Here is a 20,487-nt window from a genome sequence, read left to right as displayed (position 1 = left end):
GATGTCATCAGTCATCAGCCTTGATCCCACGAGAGGGCCCCGTGACCAGAGCCATTGATGCTGTCACCGCACATTCCCCTCTGTTCTCGCGGGTGGGTGGGCAGGTTGGTGTGGGTGCTCCTTGGCTGTGCCCGGGAAAGACTAAATAAATCCAGGGGAGGTGAATAGTCACAGGACCCTGGTGTCTGGCCGTCACCCTCCCTCTCCATATTTTTTTTTAAGATTTTATTTATTCATGAGACACACAGAGAGAGGCAGAGACACAGGCAGAGGGAGAAGCAGGCTCCATGCAGGGAGCCCAATGTGGGACTCGATCCCAGGACTCCAGGATCATGCCCCAGGCCGAAGACAGGCGCCCAACTGCTAAGCAACGGGGTGTCCCTGTGCCATACTTCATTCCCTCTTGTGGCCAAATAACATTCCACGCAAGGGACACCGCCTTTCGTCGTTCCATTCACCTAGTGGTAGATACCTGGGCCCCTGCTGCCCCCTGGGGCTGTAACGCAGGCGTGGCCATGAACGTGCAGGGTGGGGCTGTGTGTGGTCGGTGGCTTCCTTTCTCTGGGTGACCCAGGATGGGATGGGTGCCCCGCGGCGGCCGGCCGCGCCGGCGTCTCTTCCCGCCAGCAGCGTCTGAGTGGCCAGTCCTCTGCCTTCTTACCGGCACTTGTTACTTCTGGGCGTTTGTATTCTACTTGTGGGTGTGAAGTGCTGGCTTGTGGTTTGGGTTTGCATTTCCCCTATGACGAATGACAGGAACATCTCAGAAGCCCATTGGCCACCCGTTTTTTGGGGGGAAACGTCCGCTTGGCCCATTTGTAAATCGGGTGATATGTCTTCCTATTGTTGAGTTGCGGGAGCTCTTTATATGTTGTGGATCTGGACCCTTACTGGGCTCTCGCCCCCGTGGGGGCTGTCTTCTCACGTCCCAGGTGGTGGTCTCTAAAGCGTGCAGGGTGGATTTGGGTGACATCCAGGCTGCTGATCCAGCCTCTCTCTTGACCCTTTTATTCCTTTGATCACCTTCTCCTGAGGCCCCGGAACAGACACACTTTGCAAAATAGTTTCTCCAGACAGAGACTAAGTCCCTCTGGGTTGCAGAGGACACGTCTTTCTGCCGCGTCTCGGACGGCATTGCCCCCGAAGGACTCCTCGCACACCCCACCCTCAGAATCAGGCCGCAGGTGCCTGGTTGTGCTCAGCTGTGAAAGGCCCGTGGCCCAGGCTGCTCTGCGTTCCGAGCCTGTCCTGACTCTGCCACTGCAGACACACCCGGGTGTCTGCCTGGGGTGGCCTCTCCTGCAGCATTCGGGCAGCTCCTGGTCTGCCTGGGGCCCGAGAGGCGAGTGAGCCCCAGGGCAGGACCTTGGCCACCTGCTGTGCCCTAAGGCCCCTCCTGCTGCCCCCTGGGCTTCTGGCTGGGGTGCAGATCGGCTGCCCTGCCCCTGCCGCTGCCCCTGCCCCTACCGCTGCCCCTACCCCTGCCCGTGCGCTGCCCCTGCCTCTACCCCTGCCGCTGCCCCCGCAGACCTGTCTGGACAGGGTGGTGTCTGGGTGCGTAGGCTGCCTGGAGGCTCCCCTAAGGGTGTGGGTGCAGTGCGACCAGCAGGACCCACAGGGACCTCACCACTTGGCCCTGGGGCCTCAGTTTGCACATCTGTGGAATGAGCTCGGTTTCCCTCATCTGCAGCTGGGAGAGCTGGTGGGCAGAGCACAAATGGGAGTGCTCGGCTACCCATGCCCCTCGCCCCTGCTCAGGGGCACACGTAGTGGGGAGCTCGGGGCAGCCAGCAGTGGGACAGAGGGTCTGCTTGGCCCTAAAGGAGACATTCATTCATTCATTCATTCATGCTCATACTCACTTCGACTGACTGGGCCAGGGAGCGGGTGAGGAGGGCTTTACTGAGCACCTGCTGTATACACCAAGGATTAGCCATGGTCTCCCTTGACACCACGCAGGGGAGGGGACTTACCCGGCCTTGCCCAGCCTCGCACGGTGCACTGGCAGCATGGGGGTGCTGACCCCTGATGCACAGAGGGGACTCACCCAGGCTCAGTCTTGGGCCTAAAAGATGATCTTCCCTCCTTGCCCTTTGCTCCAGAAGCCACTCCCTCTGTTCTTGCCCAGAGTGGCCCCTTGTGTCACGTGGAGACCTTGAGATAGATACTGAGCCTGGACACGGGGTCATGACAGGAGCTCAGGTCACATTTTATCCTTGGAAGCCCTGACTTGGGAGAAGGTGGAGGGACGGTGGCTGGGGGCCGACCACGGGGTCACTGGCTTCACACAGAGCAGCACTCCACCCCCTGCTGTCTCGGTGGGGCTCAGCCCGGTGAACATCATCCCCGTTAACCTCACCGTTACATGAGGACTGCGTCGGGCAGTGACCTGACATTGGTCCTGTGCTAAGAGAAGCCACAGGGCAGGGGTGCGGGACGGGGCCCCGGGGCTGCCTCCAGACAGCTGCAGGTGCACTGACCCTTGGGGTCCTTACGCGTCCCACCAGGGACACAGGTACCACCCGTCGAGCTGTCGAGAGCTCCGGTCCGTGACCGGCCTGGCATGGCTGTGGCCCCTCCTTGTGCTTCCGCACCTTCCAGATTCTGCCCGAAGCCCCCAGCTCCAGGGGTGACTGCTGGTCAGCTGCTGGGGTGCTAGTTACCTCACGCGAACCACCTGCCCTCTGGGCTACACTTACCCCCGCCCCTACCCCCTGGGGGACAGCCAGTCCTGGGGGGTCCCCACTTTCAGGAAAGTAAAGCATTGCAGCCCCTAAAGGCCTTTGAGGACCAGAGCAGCCACAGAGTGGGTATGGGGGGGAGGTGAGTTCCGTCCCCTGCGTGCACACAGCTCCAAGGGGGAGGGAGAGGACAGGTGGGCCTAACGTTGACAGCGCCCAAGCATTTCAGGCTGTGCTGGGTCTGGGCCAGGACGCCCGCCGTTCCCTCAGCCCCCAGAGGTGTGCAGCACAGAGCTGTCAACGTTGAATACGAAGAACAAGAGTCAGAGCCCAGCTCGGTGTGTCCTGTGTGGCCCTGGATGAGTCACTTGACCTCTCTGAGCCTGCTGAGGGTGGAGCACGGGAGGAGCCGCGTGAAGATGCCCTGGGGAGGACGACCGGGAGGATGGAGGGGAAGGGGCTGTGCAGCGGCTGCAGGAGGAGGGATAGAGCTGAGGGGCTGGAGCCCCACGTCTGCCTGTGTCCCCCGAGAACATAACAGGTGCCCATGGCCCCCACTCTGCCTTTGGGGAGCCTCCAGCTGCCTCTTGTGTGAAATGGTGGCAGGTGCCCGAGAGCCTGGGGCGAGCCGCACAGAGGCCCGTGGCGTGGGGACAGGTGGGGTGTGTCCCCCACCCCATGCCGCGCAGGCTCCGAGCCCTGCTGTCCCTCACTCCCGTGTCCCCTCCGGCCCACAGGCAGCTGCTGAAGACAGAGCTGGGATCTTTCTTCACGGAGTACCTGCAGGTGGGTGGTCTGCTCTCCGCGGGGCTGGGGCTGCTTTCCGAGCTGGCCAGAAAGGGCGGGGGTCACCTGTTCCTAGTGGGTACCAGGACCACCTCACCACCATGACTCAGTTTCCCCGTCTAGCCCACGTGGAGCATCGTGAAGGTTAATAACAATCCAGGTGAAGTCTTTGTGCCATGCGTGCCCTGGCACATGGCAGACACGGGGTTGGTTTTCTTTTCTCTCTCTCTCTCTGTCTCTCTCTTTTTTTTTTTTTTTTTAGTAAAGATTTTATTTATTCACGAGAGGTACAGAGAGAGAGGCAGAGACATGGGCAGAGGGAGAAGCAGGCTCCCTGTGGGGACCCCGATGCGGGGACTCAATCCTGGGACTCCAGGATCATGCCCTGGGCCGAAGGCAGGGCCTCAGCCACTGAGCCACCCAGGTGACCCTGGGGATGGTTTTCTGACAGGTCGTTCATCTCCTGGCATAGCAGGGTGGGCTCTCGAGCATCCACGTTTGGGTCACCGCATGGCCCCAGTACCCTGAGCTCACACGGTGATGCTGTTGGGCTGGCATCAGCACCACGAGGCCCCCAGTCCCCAGGTTGTGCCATACTTGACACTTGTCACGGCTCCTCTGGTCCAAAGCCCGCAGAGCCCGTGAAATCCTGGAGCTGCCTGCCCGGCTCACACCACCTGCCTGGGGTGGGCTCCAAGTGCAAGGCCTCACTTCATGCAGCTGTAGGGTTGGTTCTTCAGCATGACAGGTTTATCACGGGGTGACACTCGTGCAGCGCCCATTTCGAGTATACAGTTAGTGACATTCAGGGTGCTAACCCCACTGATTCCAGAACCTACTACCCGCCCCCAGCAGCAGCCCCACATTTCCAAGCCGCCCCCCTTCGCCACTCCCCACGGTCCCCGGCGGCTACCATCCACTCCCTGTGTCCGAGCGTTCCCCTTCAGGACGCTTCAGATGAGTGGCCGTGACGCTGGGGCGATGTGACAGCGGGAACCTGGCACGTTGGGCCTCAAGTCCCCGATGTGGTTGCCAGGCCAGGATGTCCGGCCTGCAGCCCGCCTGCATGGAGGGCCTTCCTTCATGGTGGGACGTGAAGGTGGCCACCTGCCCTGCGCAGCGGGCCTCTGGGGGTTCGCTGTGCTCCCAGGGTGAGCTGGGGGGCAGCAGGCACAGCTGAGTCCCTGCCCCCTGGGCCTTGGCTGCCAGCTGGGGGGCTCCTGGGGGCCTTGCCTGTCCCCAGCAGCCCCGGGGCGGTAACGGCACCCCATGCATGCTTTCCAGAACCAGCTGCTGACGAAAGGCATGGTGATTCTGCGGGACAAGATCCGCTTCTATGAGGGTGAGTCTGGTGGCCCCGCAGCTGGGACCGAGTGTGGGCCGCGCTGCTGCTGGGAAGCTTGACCTGTGGCCCCAGGGCTCAGGGTGGGGGGCAGCAGGGCAGCCAGGCCAGGATCTGACCCTAGGAGGGAACCTTATTGGGAAGAGCATCCCCCCTCCCGCACCCCTGCAATAGAGCCCAGGAGGGCTGAGATATCGGGTGGAGGCCCTGCCTCCCCTCACTGCCCCGGGGCCTCTGGCGCCTGAACCCCATCCCGGCAGCATCTCCGGGGACCTCGAAGCCTGTGCTGAGGCCTGTTCCGTGCGAGGCCCCGTGCTGAGCTCAGGCTCCACCAGCGTCTGTTGAGTGTCTTCTCTGCACCAGGCACTTGCTCGCTCTGTGCTCCACCGTCCTGGGTGTTGGCCAGCTGCTGACTCCTTGGATCCCCAACATCTGGGCCAAGGAGATAGCATCACTGTAGCCACTGCACATACAGGGAAATTGAGGCACCAGCCTGGTTCTACTACTGCTTCAGGTTCTTCCTTGAGTTTACTTGGATCCTAGGGCGAAGGGGTGGTGGCCCACAGCACAGAGGAGGACCCCCTGGCCAGCAGAGGAACTCAGGGCAGCATGTCCCCTGCTTCCTACACCCCTCCTTGTATCGGGCGGAGGCTCGGAGACAGGAGCCTGGGAGGGGAGGGAGAGGCCCAGGCTGGCTTCCTGGAGGAGGCGGCGGCTCAGCCAGCAGGGCAGGGTGGTGAGGCTCTGGCACCTGGTGGAGACGCCCTCCCACGCCCCTCTCCTTACTTGGCACATTCCAGAAGTGCCTGTGCCACCCACCAGCTCCGGCCCAGGGGAGCCAGGATCTTCAGAGAAGAGAAGCTTTGTGCAGCTCAGGAGAGCCCGCCTGCAGCGGCTGTGTCAGCCAGGCCACCAGCGGGGAGTGCCGGCGCCGTCTAGCCTCCCCAGGCCTCAGGGATGGGCACGGAGCCCCAATCTGGGGGCCACAGGGCCTGGCCTGCCCTTGCCCTCCCGCCACAGGCCTGAGCCTCAGCGTCCCCATCCCAGCGCTGTGGGGTTGGACGGGCTCCACCCGCGTGCTCACTACGGGTCAGGCCCCAGGTAGCCTCTGGGGGCTCGGAGATGGAGGAGATCCAGGCCTGCCTGGCAGGGACCGATGGCCCAGCTAGGGACACAGATGTGGGCCAGACGGTGACAGTTCAGCGTGCCGAACGTCAGGCTGAAGGGAGGGCCCGGGGAGGGAAAGGTTAGCTCCGTCTTGGCAGTCAGGGAGGACTACACGGAAATGGTGGCCCTCGAGCCAGGCCTCAAAATGCGGTCAGTTCAGGAGGAAGTTTGGCCCCCCTCAGTCCATGCCATGGGGACATAGCCAGCACCACACCCCAAGGGGTGGGCTTTGGAGCCTGCCCCATCCACCTCCTGCCCCGGTGTGGCTCCCAGGGCAGCTCTCGAGACGATTCCCTGTGGCCAGCAGTGTCCTCAACGGTGCCTCTGCTGGAGGGCGACGGGGGGCCTTGTGGGCAGCCCCAGGACCTTGCCGCCTACCCCGCTCCAGCCTCCACCCAGGCCTTGGACGTCAGCTCCCGGGCCCAGTGATTCCTGGAAATGGGAGACCTGGAGTCTCCCTCCGGGGCTGCATGTGGTTCCGTGGTCTTGGAGTGTGGCTCACAGGAGTGGGCTCCGGCTGCCGCCAGGATGGCTCCTCGGTTGTCAGATGCTCCAGGACTCTGGGGAGGAGCTCGGGGGCTCCTGCAGGCTCCAGGCCCTAGGCCCGGGCCTCCCTCGTCCCGCAGGAATCCCAGCCTATTGTAGGCCATTTGGCCAAACCGCACAGTGGCCACGGCCCTAACTCCCCCGGGCCATCCTCCTGGCCGCCTGGCCTCCTCGGAGCCCCCGCTGCAGCCTTTTCTGCTGCCTTGTGGTCATCACAGGGCTGAGACCGGAGCCAAGATCAGCCTGGTGCCCTCCGGCCTCCCGGGCTGATCAAGGGAGACGGATGAGAACCTGGCTTCTGCTGAGCTTCAGCACGGACGCGGCCCAGCTGCGCCCACCGGTGGCCGTGCCTGTGGCCTGCTCTCCGCGAACCTGCCGCCCTTGCCGGTCATCACGCCCGTCGTCAGAGGATCACACACTGAGGCTCCAGTCGCAGGACTCCCCTGGGGTCCTCCAGCGAGCAGAGAGGGCTCCAGCACTGTGCCGCCTGAAACTGTAACCCCCCCCAGCCCTGCCGCCCCTAGACTTCAGCCCGGCGGGAGCCCGCAGCCAGTGGGCGAGGCCGTGCTTCCCGGCCTCTCGGTCAGCGTGCGGCTCTGACGGGGCCTGGCGTCCGTGTTTGACAACATGTGCTTTCCGCAGCGTTTCCACCCCGCGGCCTGGCCCATGCCCAGAGCTACCCCACGGCCGGCCCCGGGAACTGAGCCACCTTTCTTCTTGCCAGGGGTGGCAGGGACCTGAAGGGACCTTTGTACGGGCAGAGCTCCGCGGGCAGCGGCCCCACCCCTCCCGGGTTCTGCGGAGCTAGGTGCGGGCCCCGGGACTGGCTGCTGCCCCAGAGCCCCGGTGCCAGCGGATGGGCCATGCACGGAGGCCCCGCCACTGTCGGATGGGCTGCCTGGGGTGCCCCCTGGGCCCCGTGGAGCCCCCGCAGCCCCACAGATCTGGGCCTTTGTGGATGGAAGGTGTGGGGCCCAGAGCCCAAAGAAAGTAAGACAGGAGGTGAAGGCCTCTGTCTGCCCCCCCGGGTCCCTTGGGAGCCTCGAGAGTGTTCCCCTCAAGCAGTACTTGGGGAGGCAGCCAGCCTGTGGCACTTCACCCCCCTCACCCAGAGACACCCCTGCACCCCCTTTTATCCAGCCGGTCACTAGCCTGGCTCCGGGGGGGGGGGTGTCCCACCTCGCAGCAGGGGCCTTGGTGGCACGAGCCGGGACCTGCTTATCCCAGACCCAGCAGGGCTTCATCCCTGCTGGGAGGGCCCAGGCTTCAGGGCCCAGGCTTTCCGCACTTTGTGTTTCCTGGGGGAGCCCAGAGCCAGCCTGTGTCCTCCTCCCTCGGGGGCTGCACAGGCACCCAGAGCTTGACCAAAGGCCTGCCCTCCACACATCTGCTTGTGCGGCTCCCATCCTGAGGGTGTCCAACCTGGCAAACCCAGCCGCCTCCATCAGTTTGGATGGCACCTACTCCAGGAAGCCCTCCCTGCCTCATCCTCTTCACTTGTCTGCTTTTGCCCTACCTGGGACATGCTGTTCTTGGACGCCATCTCCCTGGCCCCCCAGATCCCACCTCGGGCAGCCCAGGGTGACAGGGACCAGGGCCCTGGAGGAAAAAGACCTGAATCTCAGAGGCTCTGTCTTTTCCTCTGCCCACTGAGGTCACCCCTTCCTTCCACGGGCAGACAACGCCATTCGAGGTCCTGCTTCCCCATCCTGTGACAGGTCCCTGGTGCCCAGCGTTGGTGCTCTGTAAACATTGGTGTGGGCAGATGGACTCCCCACCTGCTGGGGGGGGTCACATGGGACTCGGGGGGAGGGGAGCCTCCAGCCAGTGCTAGCCAGTGCCGCCTCCACCCTGGGCCCCGTCACGGGGACCCCGTCACAGCTCACCTCATCCCCACGGCCCTGGGAAGTTGGCCCCTGCACTGTCCTGCTTTATTGACAGGGAAACTGAGGCACAGGGAGGCCACACAGCGGACCCCAGGCCACAGGGCTGCCAAGTGCTGGGGGTGGGGGGCCTTCCAAGGCCCGGAGCCCGGCCCGCAGCTCCTGTGTCCTCCTGCACATGGGAGAGAGGACGGGGTAGGGGCGGTAGCAGCGACGGCTGCCTGTGCCCACAGGACAGAAACTGCTGGACTCGCTGGCAGAGACCTGGGATTTTTTCTTCAGTGACGTGCTGCCCACGCTGCAGGCCATCTTCTACCCAGTGCAGGTGAGGGGCCCCCAGCTGCGGGATACCCGGGACCCAGGTCACGGCCCAACCTGGTCACGGGCATGTCCCTGGGCGTCCCAGAACGAGTTTCCCGCCCACAATTGGGAAATAAGGACAGTCCCCTGGTACAGGCACGTAAAGCCTTGAGCAGTGCGTGGTAGGCCCTGCCCGGCACACAGTAGGGCCTCGGCGTGGGGCAGGAGCCTCCCCTCAGGACCGGGGCTGTCCAGGGAGCGGGACGAGGTGGAATGGGGTCCCCGAGGGTCAGTGGGGCCCGGATCCGTGGATGCGGGTGGAGGCAGGGGTCTCCTGACGGCAGCGGGGCGGGGGACGCGGCACTCTGTCTGCAGGGCAAGGAGCCGTCGGTGCGCCAGCTGGCCCTGCTGCACTTCCGGAACACCATCACCCTGAGCGTGAAGCTGGAGGACGCGCTGGCCCGCACCCATGCCCGCGTGCCCCCCGCCATCGTCCAGATGCTGCTGGTGCTGCAGGTGGGTGGGGGCCCGCGGAGGCGCGTCTCCGGGCACCAGGCCAGGCCCCCCAGAGGCAGAGCCTGAGACTCATTCAGGTCCACGTGGCACATCCGTGGGGATGCTTCTCAGGAAAACCCTGTGAGGGGAGAGGGAAGCAGGAGGAGCCCGGGAGGTGCTGGGGGAAGGTGAGCGTTCAGGACAGGCCTGGCCTCTGCCTGGTTCCCTGGGGAGCCTGGGGTGTCCCTCATGGGCAGGGGCTGCCGTGCCTTCACGCCCCTCCCCAGTCCGTCGTCGGGGCTGTTGGCCGCCTCTCCACGGTGGTTCCAGAGGTTTCTGTGCAAGTGGCTCTCGCCCACCAGGGCAGCTTCAGGAAGGTGGCAGCCGCAAGGTGTTGGCGGCCACCCTCCAGCCCCTGGGAGTGAGTGGCCCGCCCGAGACTGCAGAGGGGCTGACAGGCCACCAGCCTGTGCCGCAAACACGGCTTTTTGCGAACGGCCGCATCTCCGGTCCCGTGATGGGCACAGTGTCCCACGGTTACCACACTGTGGCGGGACAAGGTTAGGGACCGTCAGCCGCCCCATGGTACAGGCGGGGTGTAGAGTCCTCGTCCATCCAGGGCTGATGAGGCCTGTCCTCGCCTGTGTCTGACGGGCTCCAGAGTCCTGGTCAGTGTTCTGTATCCCCCCAGCATGTGGGTGCCCTTCTAAAGTAGGGTCTGCGAGGCTGGTCTGGGGTCAGGGGCAGCCAGTGAAGGTTCCAGAGCAGGGAAGGGCTGAAGAATGTGGAGGTCTAGGGGTCGATGGACTGTACTGGGTGGGAGCTGGTACCGGGCCTGCCACAGATTTGGAAGGATTTTCGGGGCCCCTGGCTGGGTGGAAATGGGACCTCAGGACAGTGTGTCTCAGCCTCTTTCCTCACCTGTGCGACAGTGAAACTGCCTGCCTGCAGGGCACATTCCAGCACTAAGGGGGTTAAACCCGGTGTAAAGCCTCTGGTGGTGCTTCTGGGAACCCAGTGGCTGGACCGAGATTTAGAGCCAGGAAGGGGGTCCCACCTTGATCCCAAGAACACAGGTAGGTGGGGGCCAGGCTGGGGCAGTGCCGCCCCCTGGTGGCCTCTCTGCCTCACACAGCTTCCCAGGCTTGGCCCTGTGGCCTCCAGGACTTGCCCTCCTGCCCCCACCCCCTACCCTGTGGGTACAGCCCTGGCCGCGTGCCTGTGCTGTTGCCCCACTCCCCGCCTGGCCTGCGCGTTGAAGGAGCTTGTCTCATGCCCCCAGTGCCCTTGTCCCCACTGCTTTCCCGTCCCAAATGAATCTAACGTCACAGCTGCTGGTGAGCATGTGCTGGGGACCAATTGTGCTCCCTGTGCTTCTCCAGCAGAGTGACCGTTCTCCTTCCCAGGCCCCAGGGCAGCAACTGTGCATCGGAGTGCCTGCCAGGCATGCAGCCCCTGGTCCCCCATTCTCTCCCTGTGCACCCGGGGGCAGAGACAGACAGCCTTTGTAGGTCTCAGGAGTGAAGCAGTGTGAAGCTCACGGAACGGCCCAGCTGAGCGGAAGCATTGTGGTCATCCTTGCCACTGTTGCTGGGGGTAGAGGGGGCTCCAGGGAACATGGGGTCCTTCATGGCAACCTAGAACCCCACTGCCCAGACCTCTGGGGTCTGTAGTGATGGCTCCTCTTTCGTTCCTGCTGTTAGGGATTCACATCCTCTGTTTTAGTCAGCCTGGCTGGAGGCTTAGAGATGTTGCTGGTCTTTCCAAGTTGCAGCTTGGGGTTGCGTTGATTATCTCTAAGGCTTTCCTGTCTTCAGCTCGCTGACTTCTACTCTTATTATATTTGTTCTGCTTTCTTCGAACTTTGTTTGCTCTTCCTTTTTTTAGTCTCCTGAAATAGAAGCTTAGATTATTGGCTTTCGGCTTTCTCTGTCCTAGTATATTCATTTGATGCTACAGCTTCCCTCAGGGCACGGCCTCCAGTGCATTCACTGTGTTTTCATCTTCATTTCACCCAAAACATTTTATTTATTCATGAGAGATACACAGAGAGAGGCAGAGACAGGCAGAGGGGAAGCAGGCTCCATGCAGGGAGCCCGATGTGGGACTCGATCCTGGGTCTCCAGGATCAGGCCCCGGGCCGAAGGCAGGTGCTCAGCCGCTGAGCCACCCGGGCATCCCTCACCAGAAACATTTTAGTTGTTAAGATTTCTTCTTCAACCCATGGGTTATTTCAAAGCAAGTCAGTTGTTTCATCTGCACGTATTTGGGGATCTCCTGGTTGTCTTCCTGTTCTGAGTCCTGGCTTCATGCTCCTGTGGTCTGAAAGCAGGCACTGTAGGATTTTGGTCCTTGTCGATGTGTGAAGGTGTATCTCATGGCCCCGAACGTGGCCGGACCTGGCAGGTGTCCCACGAGAGCTGCGGACAGGTGTTCTGCCGTCGTCGGGGGAAAGCAGTCTGTTGGTGATGAGATCCAGTCGATTGGGGGTAGCATTGAGTTCCACGTGTCCTTCCCGAGTTTCTGCCCACTGGTCTGTCTCCGTGCAGGGTTGAGGTCCCCCACCATGAGTGGATTCACAGCCCCTCCCGTGGCTCTAGCAGTTTGCCTCACCTGGTCGGACGCTCTGTTATTAGGTGCAGGCACCTTAGGGGTTGTCACGCCATCCCAGAGAGTTGACCTTTGTATCATTATGTCATGACTTTCGTGACTCCTGATGACGCTCCTTGGGCCAGAGTCCACCCTGTCTGAAGTAACTTGGCTGCTCCTGCCCTCCTGAGACTGGCATTGGTGTGGCACGGCTCTCAACCCTCTGCTTCTATTTATTTTTATTTTTTTAGAGAAAGAGAGAACCCTAAGCAGGCTCCCTGCCCTGCACGGAGCCCAATGAGGGGCTTGATCCCATGACGCTGAGATCGTGACCTGAGCCAAAATCAGAATTCGAACCCTTCACTGAAGGAGCCCTCCAGGCACCCCTCACCCCTTTACATTTAGTCTGTGGGTTTCTCGTAGGCGGTGTGGCCGTCTGTAGCTGTCATCTGACGTCCTAAGGGTATCATATGCTGTGAGCCAGCAGCACCTCCCTGGGGAGGGATGTTGTCCCCTCATTCCTTCAGACAGTGACTCCGTGAGCACTCACTGGAGCCCGACTGTGCCAGCCCTCTGCTGGGGATGCTGGGGCACCAGCTTGCACCCCGTCAGCAACACCCAGGCTGTCCTCTGGGCGGCTGCCTTCCTCGGGCTCTGGCTCTGATGGAACTGGAGGAGGTGGGGCTCCCTTCAGAGCTCGGATGAGGGGGGTCAGGGAGGAGGTGGACAGCTGGCAGAGCCGGGCGGCAGTGTGGAGAGGATGGGGGGCAACCTCCCTGGGGCAAGGAGCAGGGGCCCCCAGGACTGTGCTGCTGTTGCTCAGTGAGGTCAGCTGCTGCGTCCCCCAGGATTGCCCGGAGCCTCTGGGAGGCCAGTGCGTGGCTTTGGGGTTGGGGTTGGGGTTGGGGGGCTCTCTTCCGAAGGGCAGAGTACAGGTTTCTCAACCTGGTGTGGCCACAGGATGTCACAATCTTTCAGGCCACTCCAGCTGCCATGTGCAGAGGGCAGACTCGAGGGTGTCAAAGCAGGGAGGGACAGACACCCCGACTCAAGAGGGCTGGGAAGGGAGGTCACCACGGGCTCGGGTGGGGGCCAGAAACCCGGGGGTCTGGCTGTTGGTGGTGACTGTTGAGCTCAGTCTGACTGGGCCGGGCAGGTGGGGAACAGGCTGTCCGGCAACCACCCGCCTCCCTCCCTCTCTTGCAGGGGGTGCACGAGTCCCGGGGCGTGACCAAGGACTACTTGCGGCTGGAGACGCTGATCCAGAAGGTGGTGTCACCCTACCTGGGCACCTACGGCCTCTATTCCAGCGAGGGCCCCTTCACACATTCCTGCATCCTGGGTAGGGCTTGACTGGGCCGTGGGTGGGGAGCTGGGTAACCTCTGGCCCCATCCACCGCTGCCCGGGCCCCCCAGGGAATCTGGCCATCCAGGCCCCCCAGGGAATAGACGGCCAGAACCAGATCCCACTGGGAATGGGCTTTTCTGTCAGGCACAGACCGGTCCCGAGCATTCACCAGCCCTGCTGTGTGCAGGGACCTGGTGGGCCGGCGCCACACACGGTGACGTGATGACTCCCCTAGAGCCCGGCAGAGGCTTCTGTGTTCCCAGTGAGGTCCCATCCGAGTTCAGTCCTGAAAGTCAAGAGTTGGCCAGCAGAGGGCACAAGCATGTGCAAAGGCCCAGAGCCCAAGGAACCCAGCTTGTTTGGGGATCGCAGGGGTGGGGCTGCCTGGCCTGAAGGGCAGAAGCCAGCCACGTGGCTCCTTTAACAGACGCCCCATTGGTTCATTGGGCTCAGTAAATAGTGTCTGCTGTGCCCCGGCCCCTGTTCTTGGCCCTGGGGGGTCTGCAGAGACCAAGCCCCAGCCACGTGGGCTCTCACCACCAGGGACCAAGCAGATGAGAGTCCATACCCGGGTGATGGGGGGGCCAGGGTGGGAAGCCCAGGGAAGCCCCTCCCCTGCCGGAAGTGACCTGTGAGCTGAAGGAAGGGGAGCCAGGCTGGAGAGAGGTGCATGAAAGCGTGGTGGACGGGGCTCCTTGGGAGTGCCCCGCGTGCACAGGGGCTCCTTGGGAGTGCCCACTGGCTGCTGGCGGGGAGCACCTGTCTCCTGCCCTAGAAAGGGCCCTGAGCTGCTCACCGTGCTCAGTCCTGCCGCATGGTGGCCGCTCCATGGAGCTGGGGACCCCGAGTGGGAGCCTGAGATCCTGGCCCCCTCCCAGGCCCAGCCACCATCTCCTGCCCTCTGGGGCACCCAGCACACTCCAAATAAAACCCCAGTCCCAGCCTCACGTGAGAAGACCCTTTGTCATCCTGCCCCCACCCCCCATCCCAGCACTCACCACTACCTGGCTTGTGGGCACCCATGTGGGTTTGTCGTCCTCCCCACATACACACGCCAGACTCCAGGTCTGACGCAGGAGGAGCTGTGTCTGCCTGGGAAAGCACTGGCACATAGGAAGTGCTGAGATCTTTGACTTTCCACAGGCGGGGAAACTGAGGCACATGCACATTTGAACCAAGCAGTTGACTTGAGCCCCCCCACCCAGCTCCTGCCCATCCAGGGGAACAAAGAAGTGATATGAGGATAGACCCAATGTCAGAGCTGGGGTGGGGACCCGCGTGCCTCTCCCTCACTCTCTGAGCTGCCCCAACAGGAGTGGTGGACAGGGACTGGGTCAAGGATCCACACCAATTTGGCTTTTCCCCGTGGCTGTCCTTTCGTGCAGAGCTAAGCACACAGGAGGTGCTGGCTGGCCTCTGGGCCCAGGAAGGGCCTGGAACACACGGGTGCCTGGGTTTGCCAAGTGGCTGCTGCCCACCCGGCCCCTGGCCTCCTGGGCCTAACACCTTGTCTGTCTGTCTCTGCAGAGAAGCACTTCCTGCGCCGCTCCCGCTCAGGGGACGTTCTGGCCAAGAACCCCGTGGTGCGCTCCAAGAGCTACAACACCCCGCTGCTGAACCCCGTGGTGGAGCACGAGGCCGAGGGTGCAGCAGCCGGTGGCCCTGGCATCCGCAGGCACTCGGTCTCGGAGATGACGTCCTGCCCCGAGCCCCAGGGCTTCTCCGACTCGCCTGGCCAGGGCCCCGCCGGGGCCTTCAGACCATCTCCGGTGCCCCAGTCCGGGCCGTGCCCCAGCAGACTGTACCCCCCCAGCCAGCCCCCCGAGCCTGGACCAGGCATGGCCCATGGCTCCCCGCCCTCCTCCAGTCCAGAGAACCTGGTGGACCAGATCCTGGAATCCGTGGACTCCGATTCAGAAGGGATCTTCATTGACTTTGGCCGGGCCCGTGGCTCTGGCGCATCGGAGTTCAAAGGGGCTGGGGGTCGGCAGAGCATTGTGTGAGGGCCCCGAGTTTTTACTGCCCCCGTGTGTGTGCCTGTGGGGTGCATGTGTGCAAGAGGTTTTTTTACTCTTTCCTGTGGGCGCCAGCCACTTTGCCATTTCCTGAGTTTCTGTTGGAAAAACCACCACCACCCCAGCCCCCAGCCCCGCTCCGTGCTGGGGCCTCTTGGCTGCTCCACCTGCCTCACAGGTCACCAGGTCCGCTGGGCAGCCGTGTGTGCATGGAACAGACATTGCCACCACCCCCAGCCTGCCCCGGCCCGCCAGTGTCCACCCCCGTGGACACCAAACCCTGTGGCTCAGCCAGGCCTCCAGAATGATCCCCAGAGCAATGGGGGTCGGTCACAGACCTGCCTAACCCCCTTCCCGTTGGCCTCAGGCCACAACGGGACCTATGTGTGCCTGTCCCAGACCCTCAAGCCCCGTCCTTGCTCTGCCCGGGGCGGCTGGCCGTGGGCAGGAAGAGGATGGAATAAAACCTGTCTGCCCCGATCCCGAGCTCATGTCTGTGATGCCAGGCCCCACACCTCCTTCCCCGGGGCTCACCCCCAGATCTCACATCTCACATCCCAGGGCAGGTTGCCTCTGCCCCATCCTGATAGTGGCGCTCAGAGGCCCCGAAAAGGAAGAGCTGGAAAGCGGGGTAGCCTCTTAGAAGTAGCTGGCACCGTGGCAAGAAGGGCACACGCATAGGGTCAGGGATGGGCACGGCCACCAACGAGGGAAGAACACATGAGGTTTCTTGTGGACCAGGTGGGGATGTTTCTCATCCAGTTGGAAGGCAACCCCCTGCCCCATTCAAAGGGCTCACCCCTCGAGTTCATCTCTTGGAGGTGGGGAGGGGGCCCCACGGGATGGGGGCTGGAGAGTGCTGTGCACTGGGTGGTCAGGAGGGGAGGCTCACTGATGGCGACACAGGGCCCACCAGCCATGGGGATCTGCGCGAGGAGCCGTCTGCGTATCTCCTGGGAGACCCAGCCAGGAGCCCTCGCTTCAGCTTGGGACACAGGTGTGCCGTGGGGCGGCCGGCCAGGAGGAGCTCCGGCTTGTCATCTGTGAGATGGGAATGTACTGACTTCACGAGCTCCGTGCCCACCCCACCCCCCTGCCCCGGCACTTGGAAGGTGCTCCAGGAACAGGTGGGCGGCCCCGAGTAGGGGGCAGCCAGGCAGCTGGGAGGACAAGAGTGAGCAACCCCAGCCTCAGGGGAACTGGGCCGGAAGCCTGTTCCAGGTCGGAGAACTAACGAGAAGGGCCATTCGGCTGGGCCAATGGGGCTGAGATCCCTGAACTGCCTTCCTTGGCTCCCAGCTCCCTCCTGGAACCCAGGATAGGCCTGGAGCCAGCTAATGGATTGGGATGGGGGGTGATGACCATCAGCAGGGTCCCCTTCAGGCAGAAGGGCCAGGCCAAGGCCAGAAATGGCAGGGACCTGTGTGGCTCTGCCCTCACCGGGGGGCTGGGCCCTCTGTTCTGTGCCCACCTCCTAGTGTTAAGGGCTCCCTTGCAGAGGTCTGGGCATCCCAGGCCCCTGGGGACTCTGGTGGCACCTGCTAGCACAGGGGCTCACGGCCACGTGTGGCCTTTGTCTGTGGGGACCCCGGAGCTCTGACAAATACTTCCCTGGGCAGAGGGAGACCCCATACACCAGCCTGTGGTGCCTCACCTGTGATGGGGAAGGTGAACCCCCCGGGAGGGTGGGTGCAGAGCCTGGGTCCTGAAGAAGTGGAGGGTCTGCCCCCAGGACCCCCCCCTTAGAGGAGCAGCTCATCACCTGGGCTGGTAGCAGGTCGTGTTACACCCAGCCTTGTTCAAAAAACATTTAAGGTAAACTGAAACATCTTGTCATAAATGGGTAAATGACATGAAAACTCAGGACCAGGGGTCACATAATTTAAAGGACCAGCTTCCACTTCCTCCCCCCCATCCACAGAACGTCTCACGTACAGATGTGTGGGCCTTGGCCTTGGATGAAGCACCAGCATCCTTTCCGAGAACCAAACTTTCTTACGACGAAGGCCACATCCCCGGTCAGGTCTCACTTTGGCCGCCAGGGAGCTCAGGCCAGGCCCCAAGCTGGCTGCGGCCAGTGCAAGCCTGTGGCCCAGGAGCCTGCTGTCCTACCCCACCCCACCTGCCACCCCTAGTCCCTCCACCTGTTCCCTCCACGGGACTCGTCACTGTAATTTCAGGGGCAGACACGGGGCGTGGGGCTGGAACCTTCTACGATGCAGGCATTCTAGATGTGGAGAAGCCCGTAACTCTGCAGCCCCAAGCCCTGGAAGAGACCCGGGCCCGGGAAGGGGCCCTGGGGCTTCGAGCTCCTAGGAGACCCGCTCAGAGGGGTCCGTGATTAGTCTGACCCCCACGAGGAGGCCGCCTGTCCTGTCCCCGCCGAGCCCCAGCCACAGGTCAGCGAGCCTGTGGAACGTTCACTATTTGTGGTTGGTCCGCCCACAGCATCACCAGGGAACCTTCCCCATGGGCTGGGCTGTAAGAACCCACCTTACTGTTTCTGTCTTCGTTGTAGGTTCTCCGGACACTCTCTGGCCCCTGCGTGGGGCGTGGGGGTCTCGGGCCCAGCCTGCACCTGCCGATGCGGACTCTGCGTCTCAGCCAGCCCCCAGGGGACCCGCGTGCCGTGACCCGCACCAGACACCGGCAGCCCTCCGTCCCGAGGCGGGTGCTCCAAGGGTCTGAAGTGAAAAGTCCCGCTAAGCATCAAAGTCAGTAGCGCTTCGGGCAGAAACTCGCCCAAAAGCAGGCGGTGGAGATGGGGGTGGGGTGGGAACGGGGCGCCCGCTCTATCCCGCAGCCTCAACCGATGAAGAGGATGGTGGCGGGGGTGCAGGGGGACAGAGGACCACACAGCGGGAAATCTGGGAGAAACCAACAAAGCTGTCTTAAACGATTCAACCCGGGAACCCCGTGTCCGCGTTGCAGAGGGGGTCCCGCTCTCCATCTCGGGGTGCTGCCTCGGTCTGTGTGACTCCTTGGGGCACCTGCGAAGCCCGTCTAGCACGGCCTTAGAATGGCGCTTTTACAAGAAAACACAGATGACGAGGGGAGACTCACGCTACTGTCGCCCCACATCCCCGCTGTCTGCAGAACGTGTCAGTGGTGGTGTCTCGGTTGGAGCCACATCCAGATCTCACGCGGGCCCGTACCCCCCTGCCCACTTGTCAGGACTTGAAGTGACATTTCAGGTCGCAGCACCCCCTGGGTGTGACGTGAGCCTGTGTGATCGCTGCTGGGGACAGACGCTGGGCGCTGCTCCTGGGCCCGGGCTCCACCGACCGTGCACTTCTCAGGAGGGACGCTAACGACACTGCTGTCCTTCCGTCCGGTGCATCAGCTCAGGGAGCTGAGGACTGGCGCTCCAGCCCCTGCGGCTCACCTCTGAGGGTGGGGGGACTCAGGGCACCCTCCCCTGGGAGCCCCCTGCCATGTGGCCCTATTCAGGACGCTCCCTGGCTTCCCCCATGGGGGCCACCGGCCTCCCCTTCCCGCCAGAGTCGCCGGGACCCAGCACTTGGGAGTGACAGGTGCCCCACCTGTCACCCTCCATGCCACCTCACCCTCCTGCTGTACCGCTGCCCCCCCCTCCCGGCTGGGCTGCCTCCCTCCCCAGCTGCACCCCCGGGGCAGCCAGGGAGGCTGCTCCACACACGGCAGCCCCCCGCGGCTGCCCGCTGCCCTGGGCCTGGTGCGGAAGGCCCTCCACGGGGGCGCCTCTCTAGGCCGCCTCTGGCTGGGGCTCCCTGCATCGACTCCCTCTTCCATGCACGTGCAGCACATGCACACCCCTGCATGCACACCCCTGCGTGCATATGCACGTGTGTGCACACACACTCCCCTCCCTGAGGCCCTTTGCTGCTTCCCACCACTGCCTGCACCCCTCATTCTCTGCTTTCCTTGAGCCGGACCCCTCTGCCTGGTGTACTTCAAGATTCCCCGAGTGCAAGATGCTCCCTGGTTTCCCTGAGGGGAAACCTGGCCAAGCCTCCCCTGGCACCCCACCCCCACCCCTCTTCCTAAGGCCTATGACATTCCCACGACACCATGGGCCCCGGGAAGGCAGGCCTGGGCTAACCCGGCTGAAGACACTGGGAGCTCCATGGCCCCGGCTGCCCCCCTCACCTGCACCCGTGGAATCCAGGAGGGGTGAGGCTAAAATGAGGAGGGTCCCCTCCTGGAAGAAGACACAGGACCAGGATGGGAAGAGTGGGCAGCTGGGGCCCAGGCCCCAAAGCAAGGCCCCCTCCTTCATCACATTCTCCATGAACAAGCCCAGTGCACCAGAGCATCCGGGAACTGAGGGGCTTTCACGGACCTCCCACGGGGAGGGGAGGTAGGGTGGGGGGCAGGGGGGCTGCAGGAGAGAGTTTCCACCTCCCACCCCCCTGCACACACCTCTGCATTCCCTGCTGGAACTCAGGTTCCCCTGGAGGTCATGCTCATCTACGCAGACACTAATGCACGCATGCATAAGTGTGTCTCTGTCTCTGTCTCTCTTTGTCTCTACCTCTCTACCTCTGTCTCTCTGTCTCCGTACCGCCAATGGCACTAAACCATACTGGCCCTACCCCCTCGGCATCTTCCCTGTTTTCTGGCAGACAAGTCCAGCCTGGTCCCTTGGTCCCAGGCTTCCAAACCCAGCCTGTCGCCCTTCCTAACAAGCAAAGGCCCTTTCGGCCACCAGGACCCACCCACCCACTTTGGGAGGCAGGAGAACTGGAGGTCGAGAAAGCCACCTCCGGGGACCGGGAGAATTTTACAGCAGCAGCTGTCCTGGCCCCCAGGAACTTGACACTCTTGCTCTGGGCCAGCGCCCGTGTGGTCCTCCCATCCCCACCCCTGTCTCTGTCCCTGGGGCTGCCTGCTACCACGCATCCTATTTCACAGGCGACAGGACAGAGGCTCCAAGAGGTGTGAGGCCGGCTATGGTCCCTCGGCTGAGAGGGTGGCCGTGCCAGGGCCCTGTCACACCTCGGTCCCACTGCAGAGCTCTGGTGGCCGCTGGCCAGAGCATTAGGGGACGGGGACGGGGGACCCACGGCTGGGACCTGCGCCTCCCGGGGCCACATGCCTGCTGGATGAGCTGAATGGTGGAGGAGCCTCTGGGGAGCAGGAAGGCCAGGCCAGAGGGAGCCTTGGTCCTTTTCTTGGAAAAGGTAAAGAAAATCCTGTCGTATTGTTAGTCCCTCTCCACCCTCCCTGTCATCTGCCCTTTCCTTCCTGTCATCTCAGACTTCAGTTCAAAATGGCACAGGCGTGTCTGCGTGGACTCGTTAGAGGATGGAGCTCACTGCAAATGCACAGGTGGCGTGGGGAACACGCTCATGCA

The 20,487-nt window shown here is 63.0% G+C and overlaps 1 protein-coding gene across 2 annotated transcripts in view; it reads left to right on the top strand.

Moving 5' to 3' along the window:
* The window catches only part of PRR5 (proline rich 5), a 50,827-nt gene extending 35,195 nt beyond the window's left edge, over nt 1-15,632 (top strand). For both annotated transcript variants that reach the window (XM_055329065.1, XM_055329064.1), the window contains 6 exons: nt 3,419-3,467; nt 4,752-4,809; nt 8,639-8,730; nt 9,081-9,221; nt 12,996-13,131; nt 14,665-15,632. In XM_055329065.1, the coding sequence (XP_055185040.1) occupies nt 3,419-3,467; nt 4,752-4,809; nt 8,639-8,730; nt 9,081-9,221; nt 12,996-13,131; nt 14,665-15,140 (952 nt within the window). In that variant the 3' untranslated portion in view covers nt 15,141-15,632. The remainder of the gene's footprint in view (nt 1-3,418; nt 3,468-4,751; nt 4,810-8,638; nt 8,731-9,080; nt 9,222-12,995; nt 13,132-14,664) is intronic.
* The last annotated feature ends 4,855 nt before the right edge of the window (nt 15,633-20,487 follow it).

The sequence above is a fragment of the Nyctereutes procyonoides genome, unplaced genomic scaffold (assembly GCF_905146905.1).
Source record: "Nyctereutes procyonoides isolate TBG_1078 unplaced genomic scaffold, NYPRO_anot_genome, whole genome shotgun sequence".
NCBI classification, from domain to species: Eukaryota; Metazoa; Chordata; class Mammalia; order Carnivora; family Canidae; genus Nyctereutes; species Nyctereutes procyonoides.
Note: the sequence above shows the minus strand (reverse complement) of the source record. Positions and strands in the feature narration are given on the sequence as shown.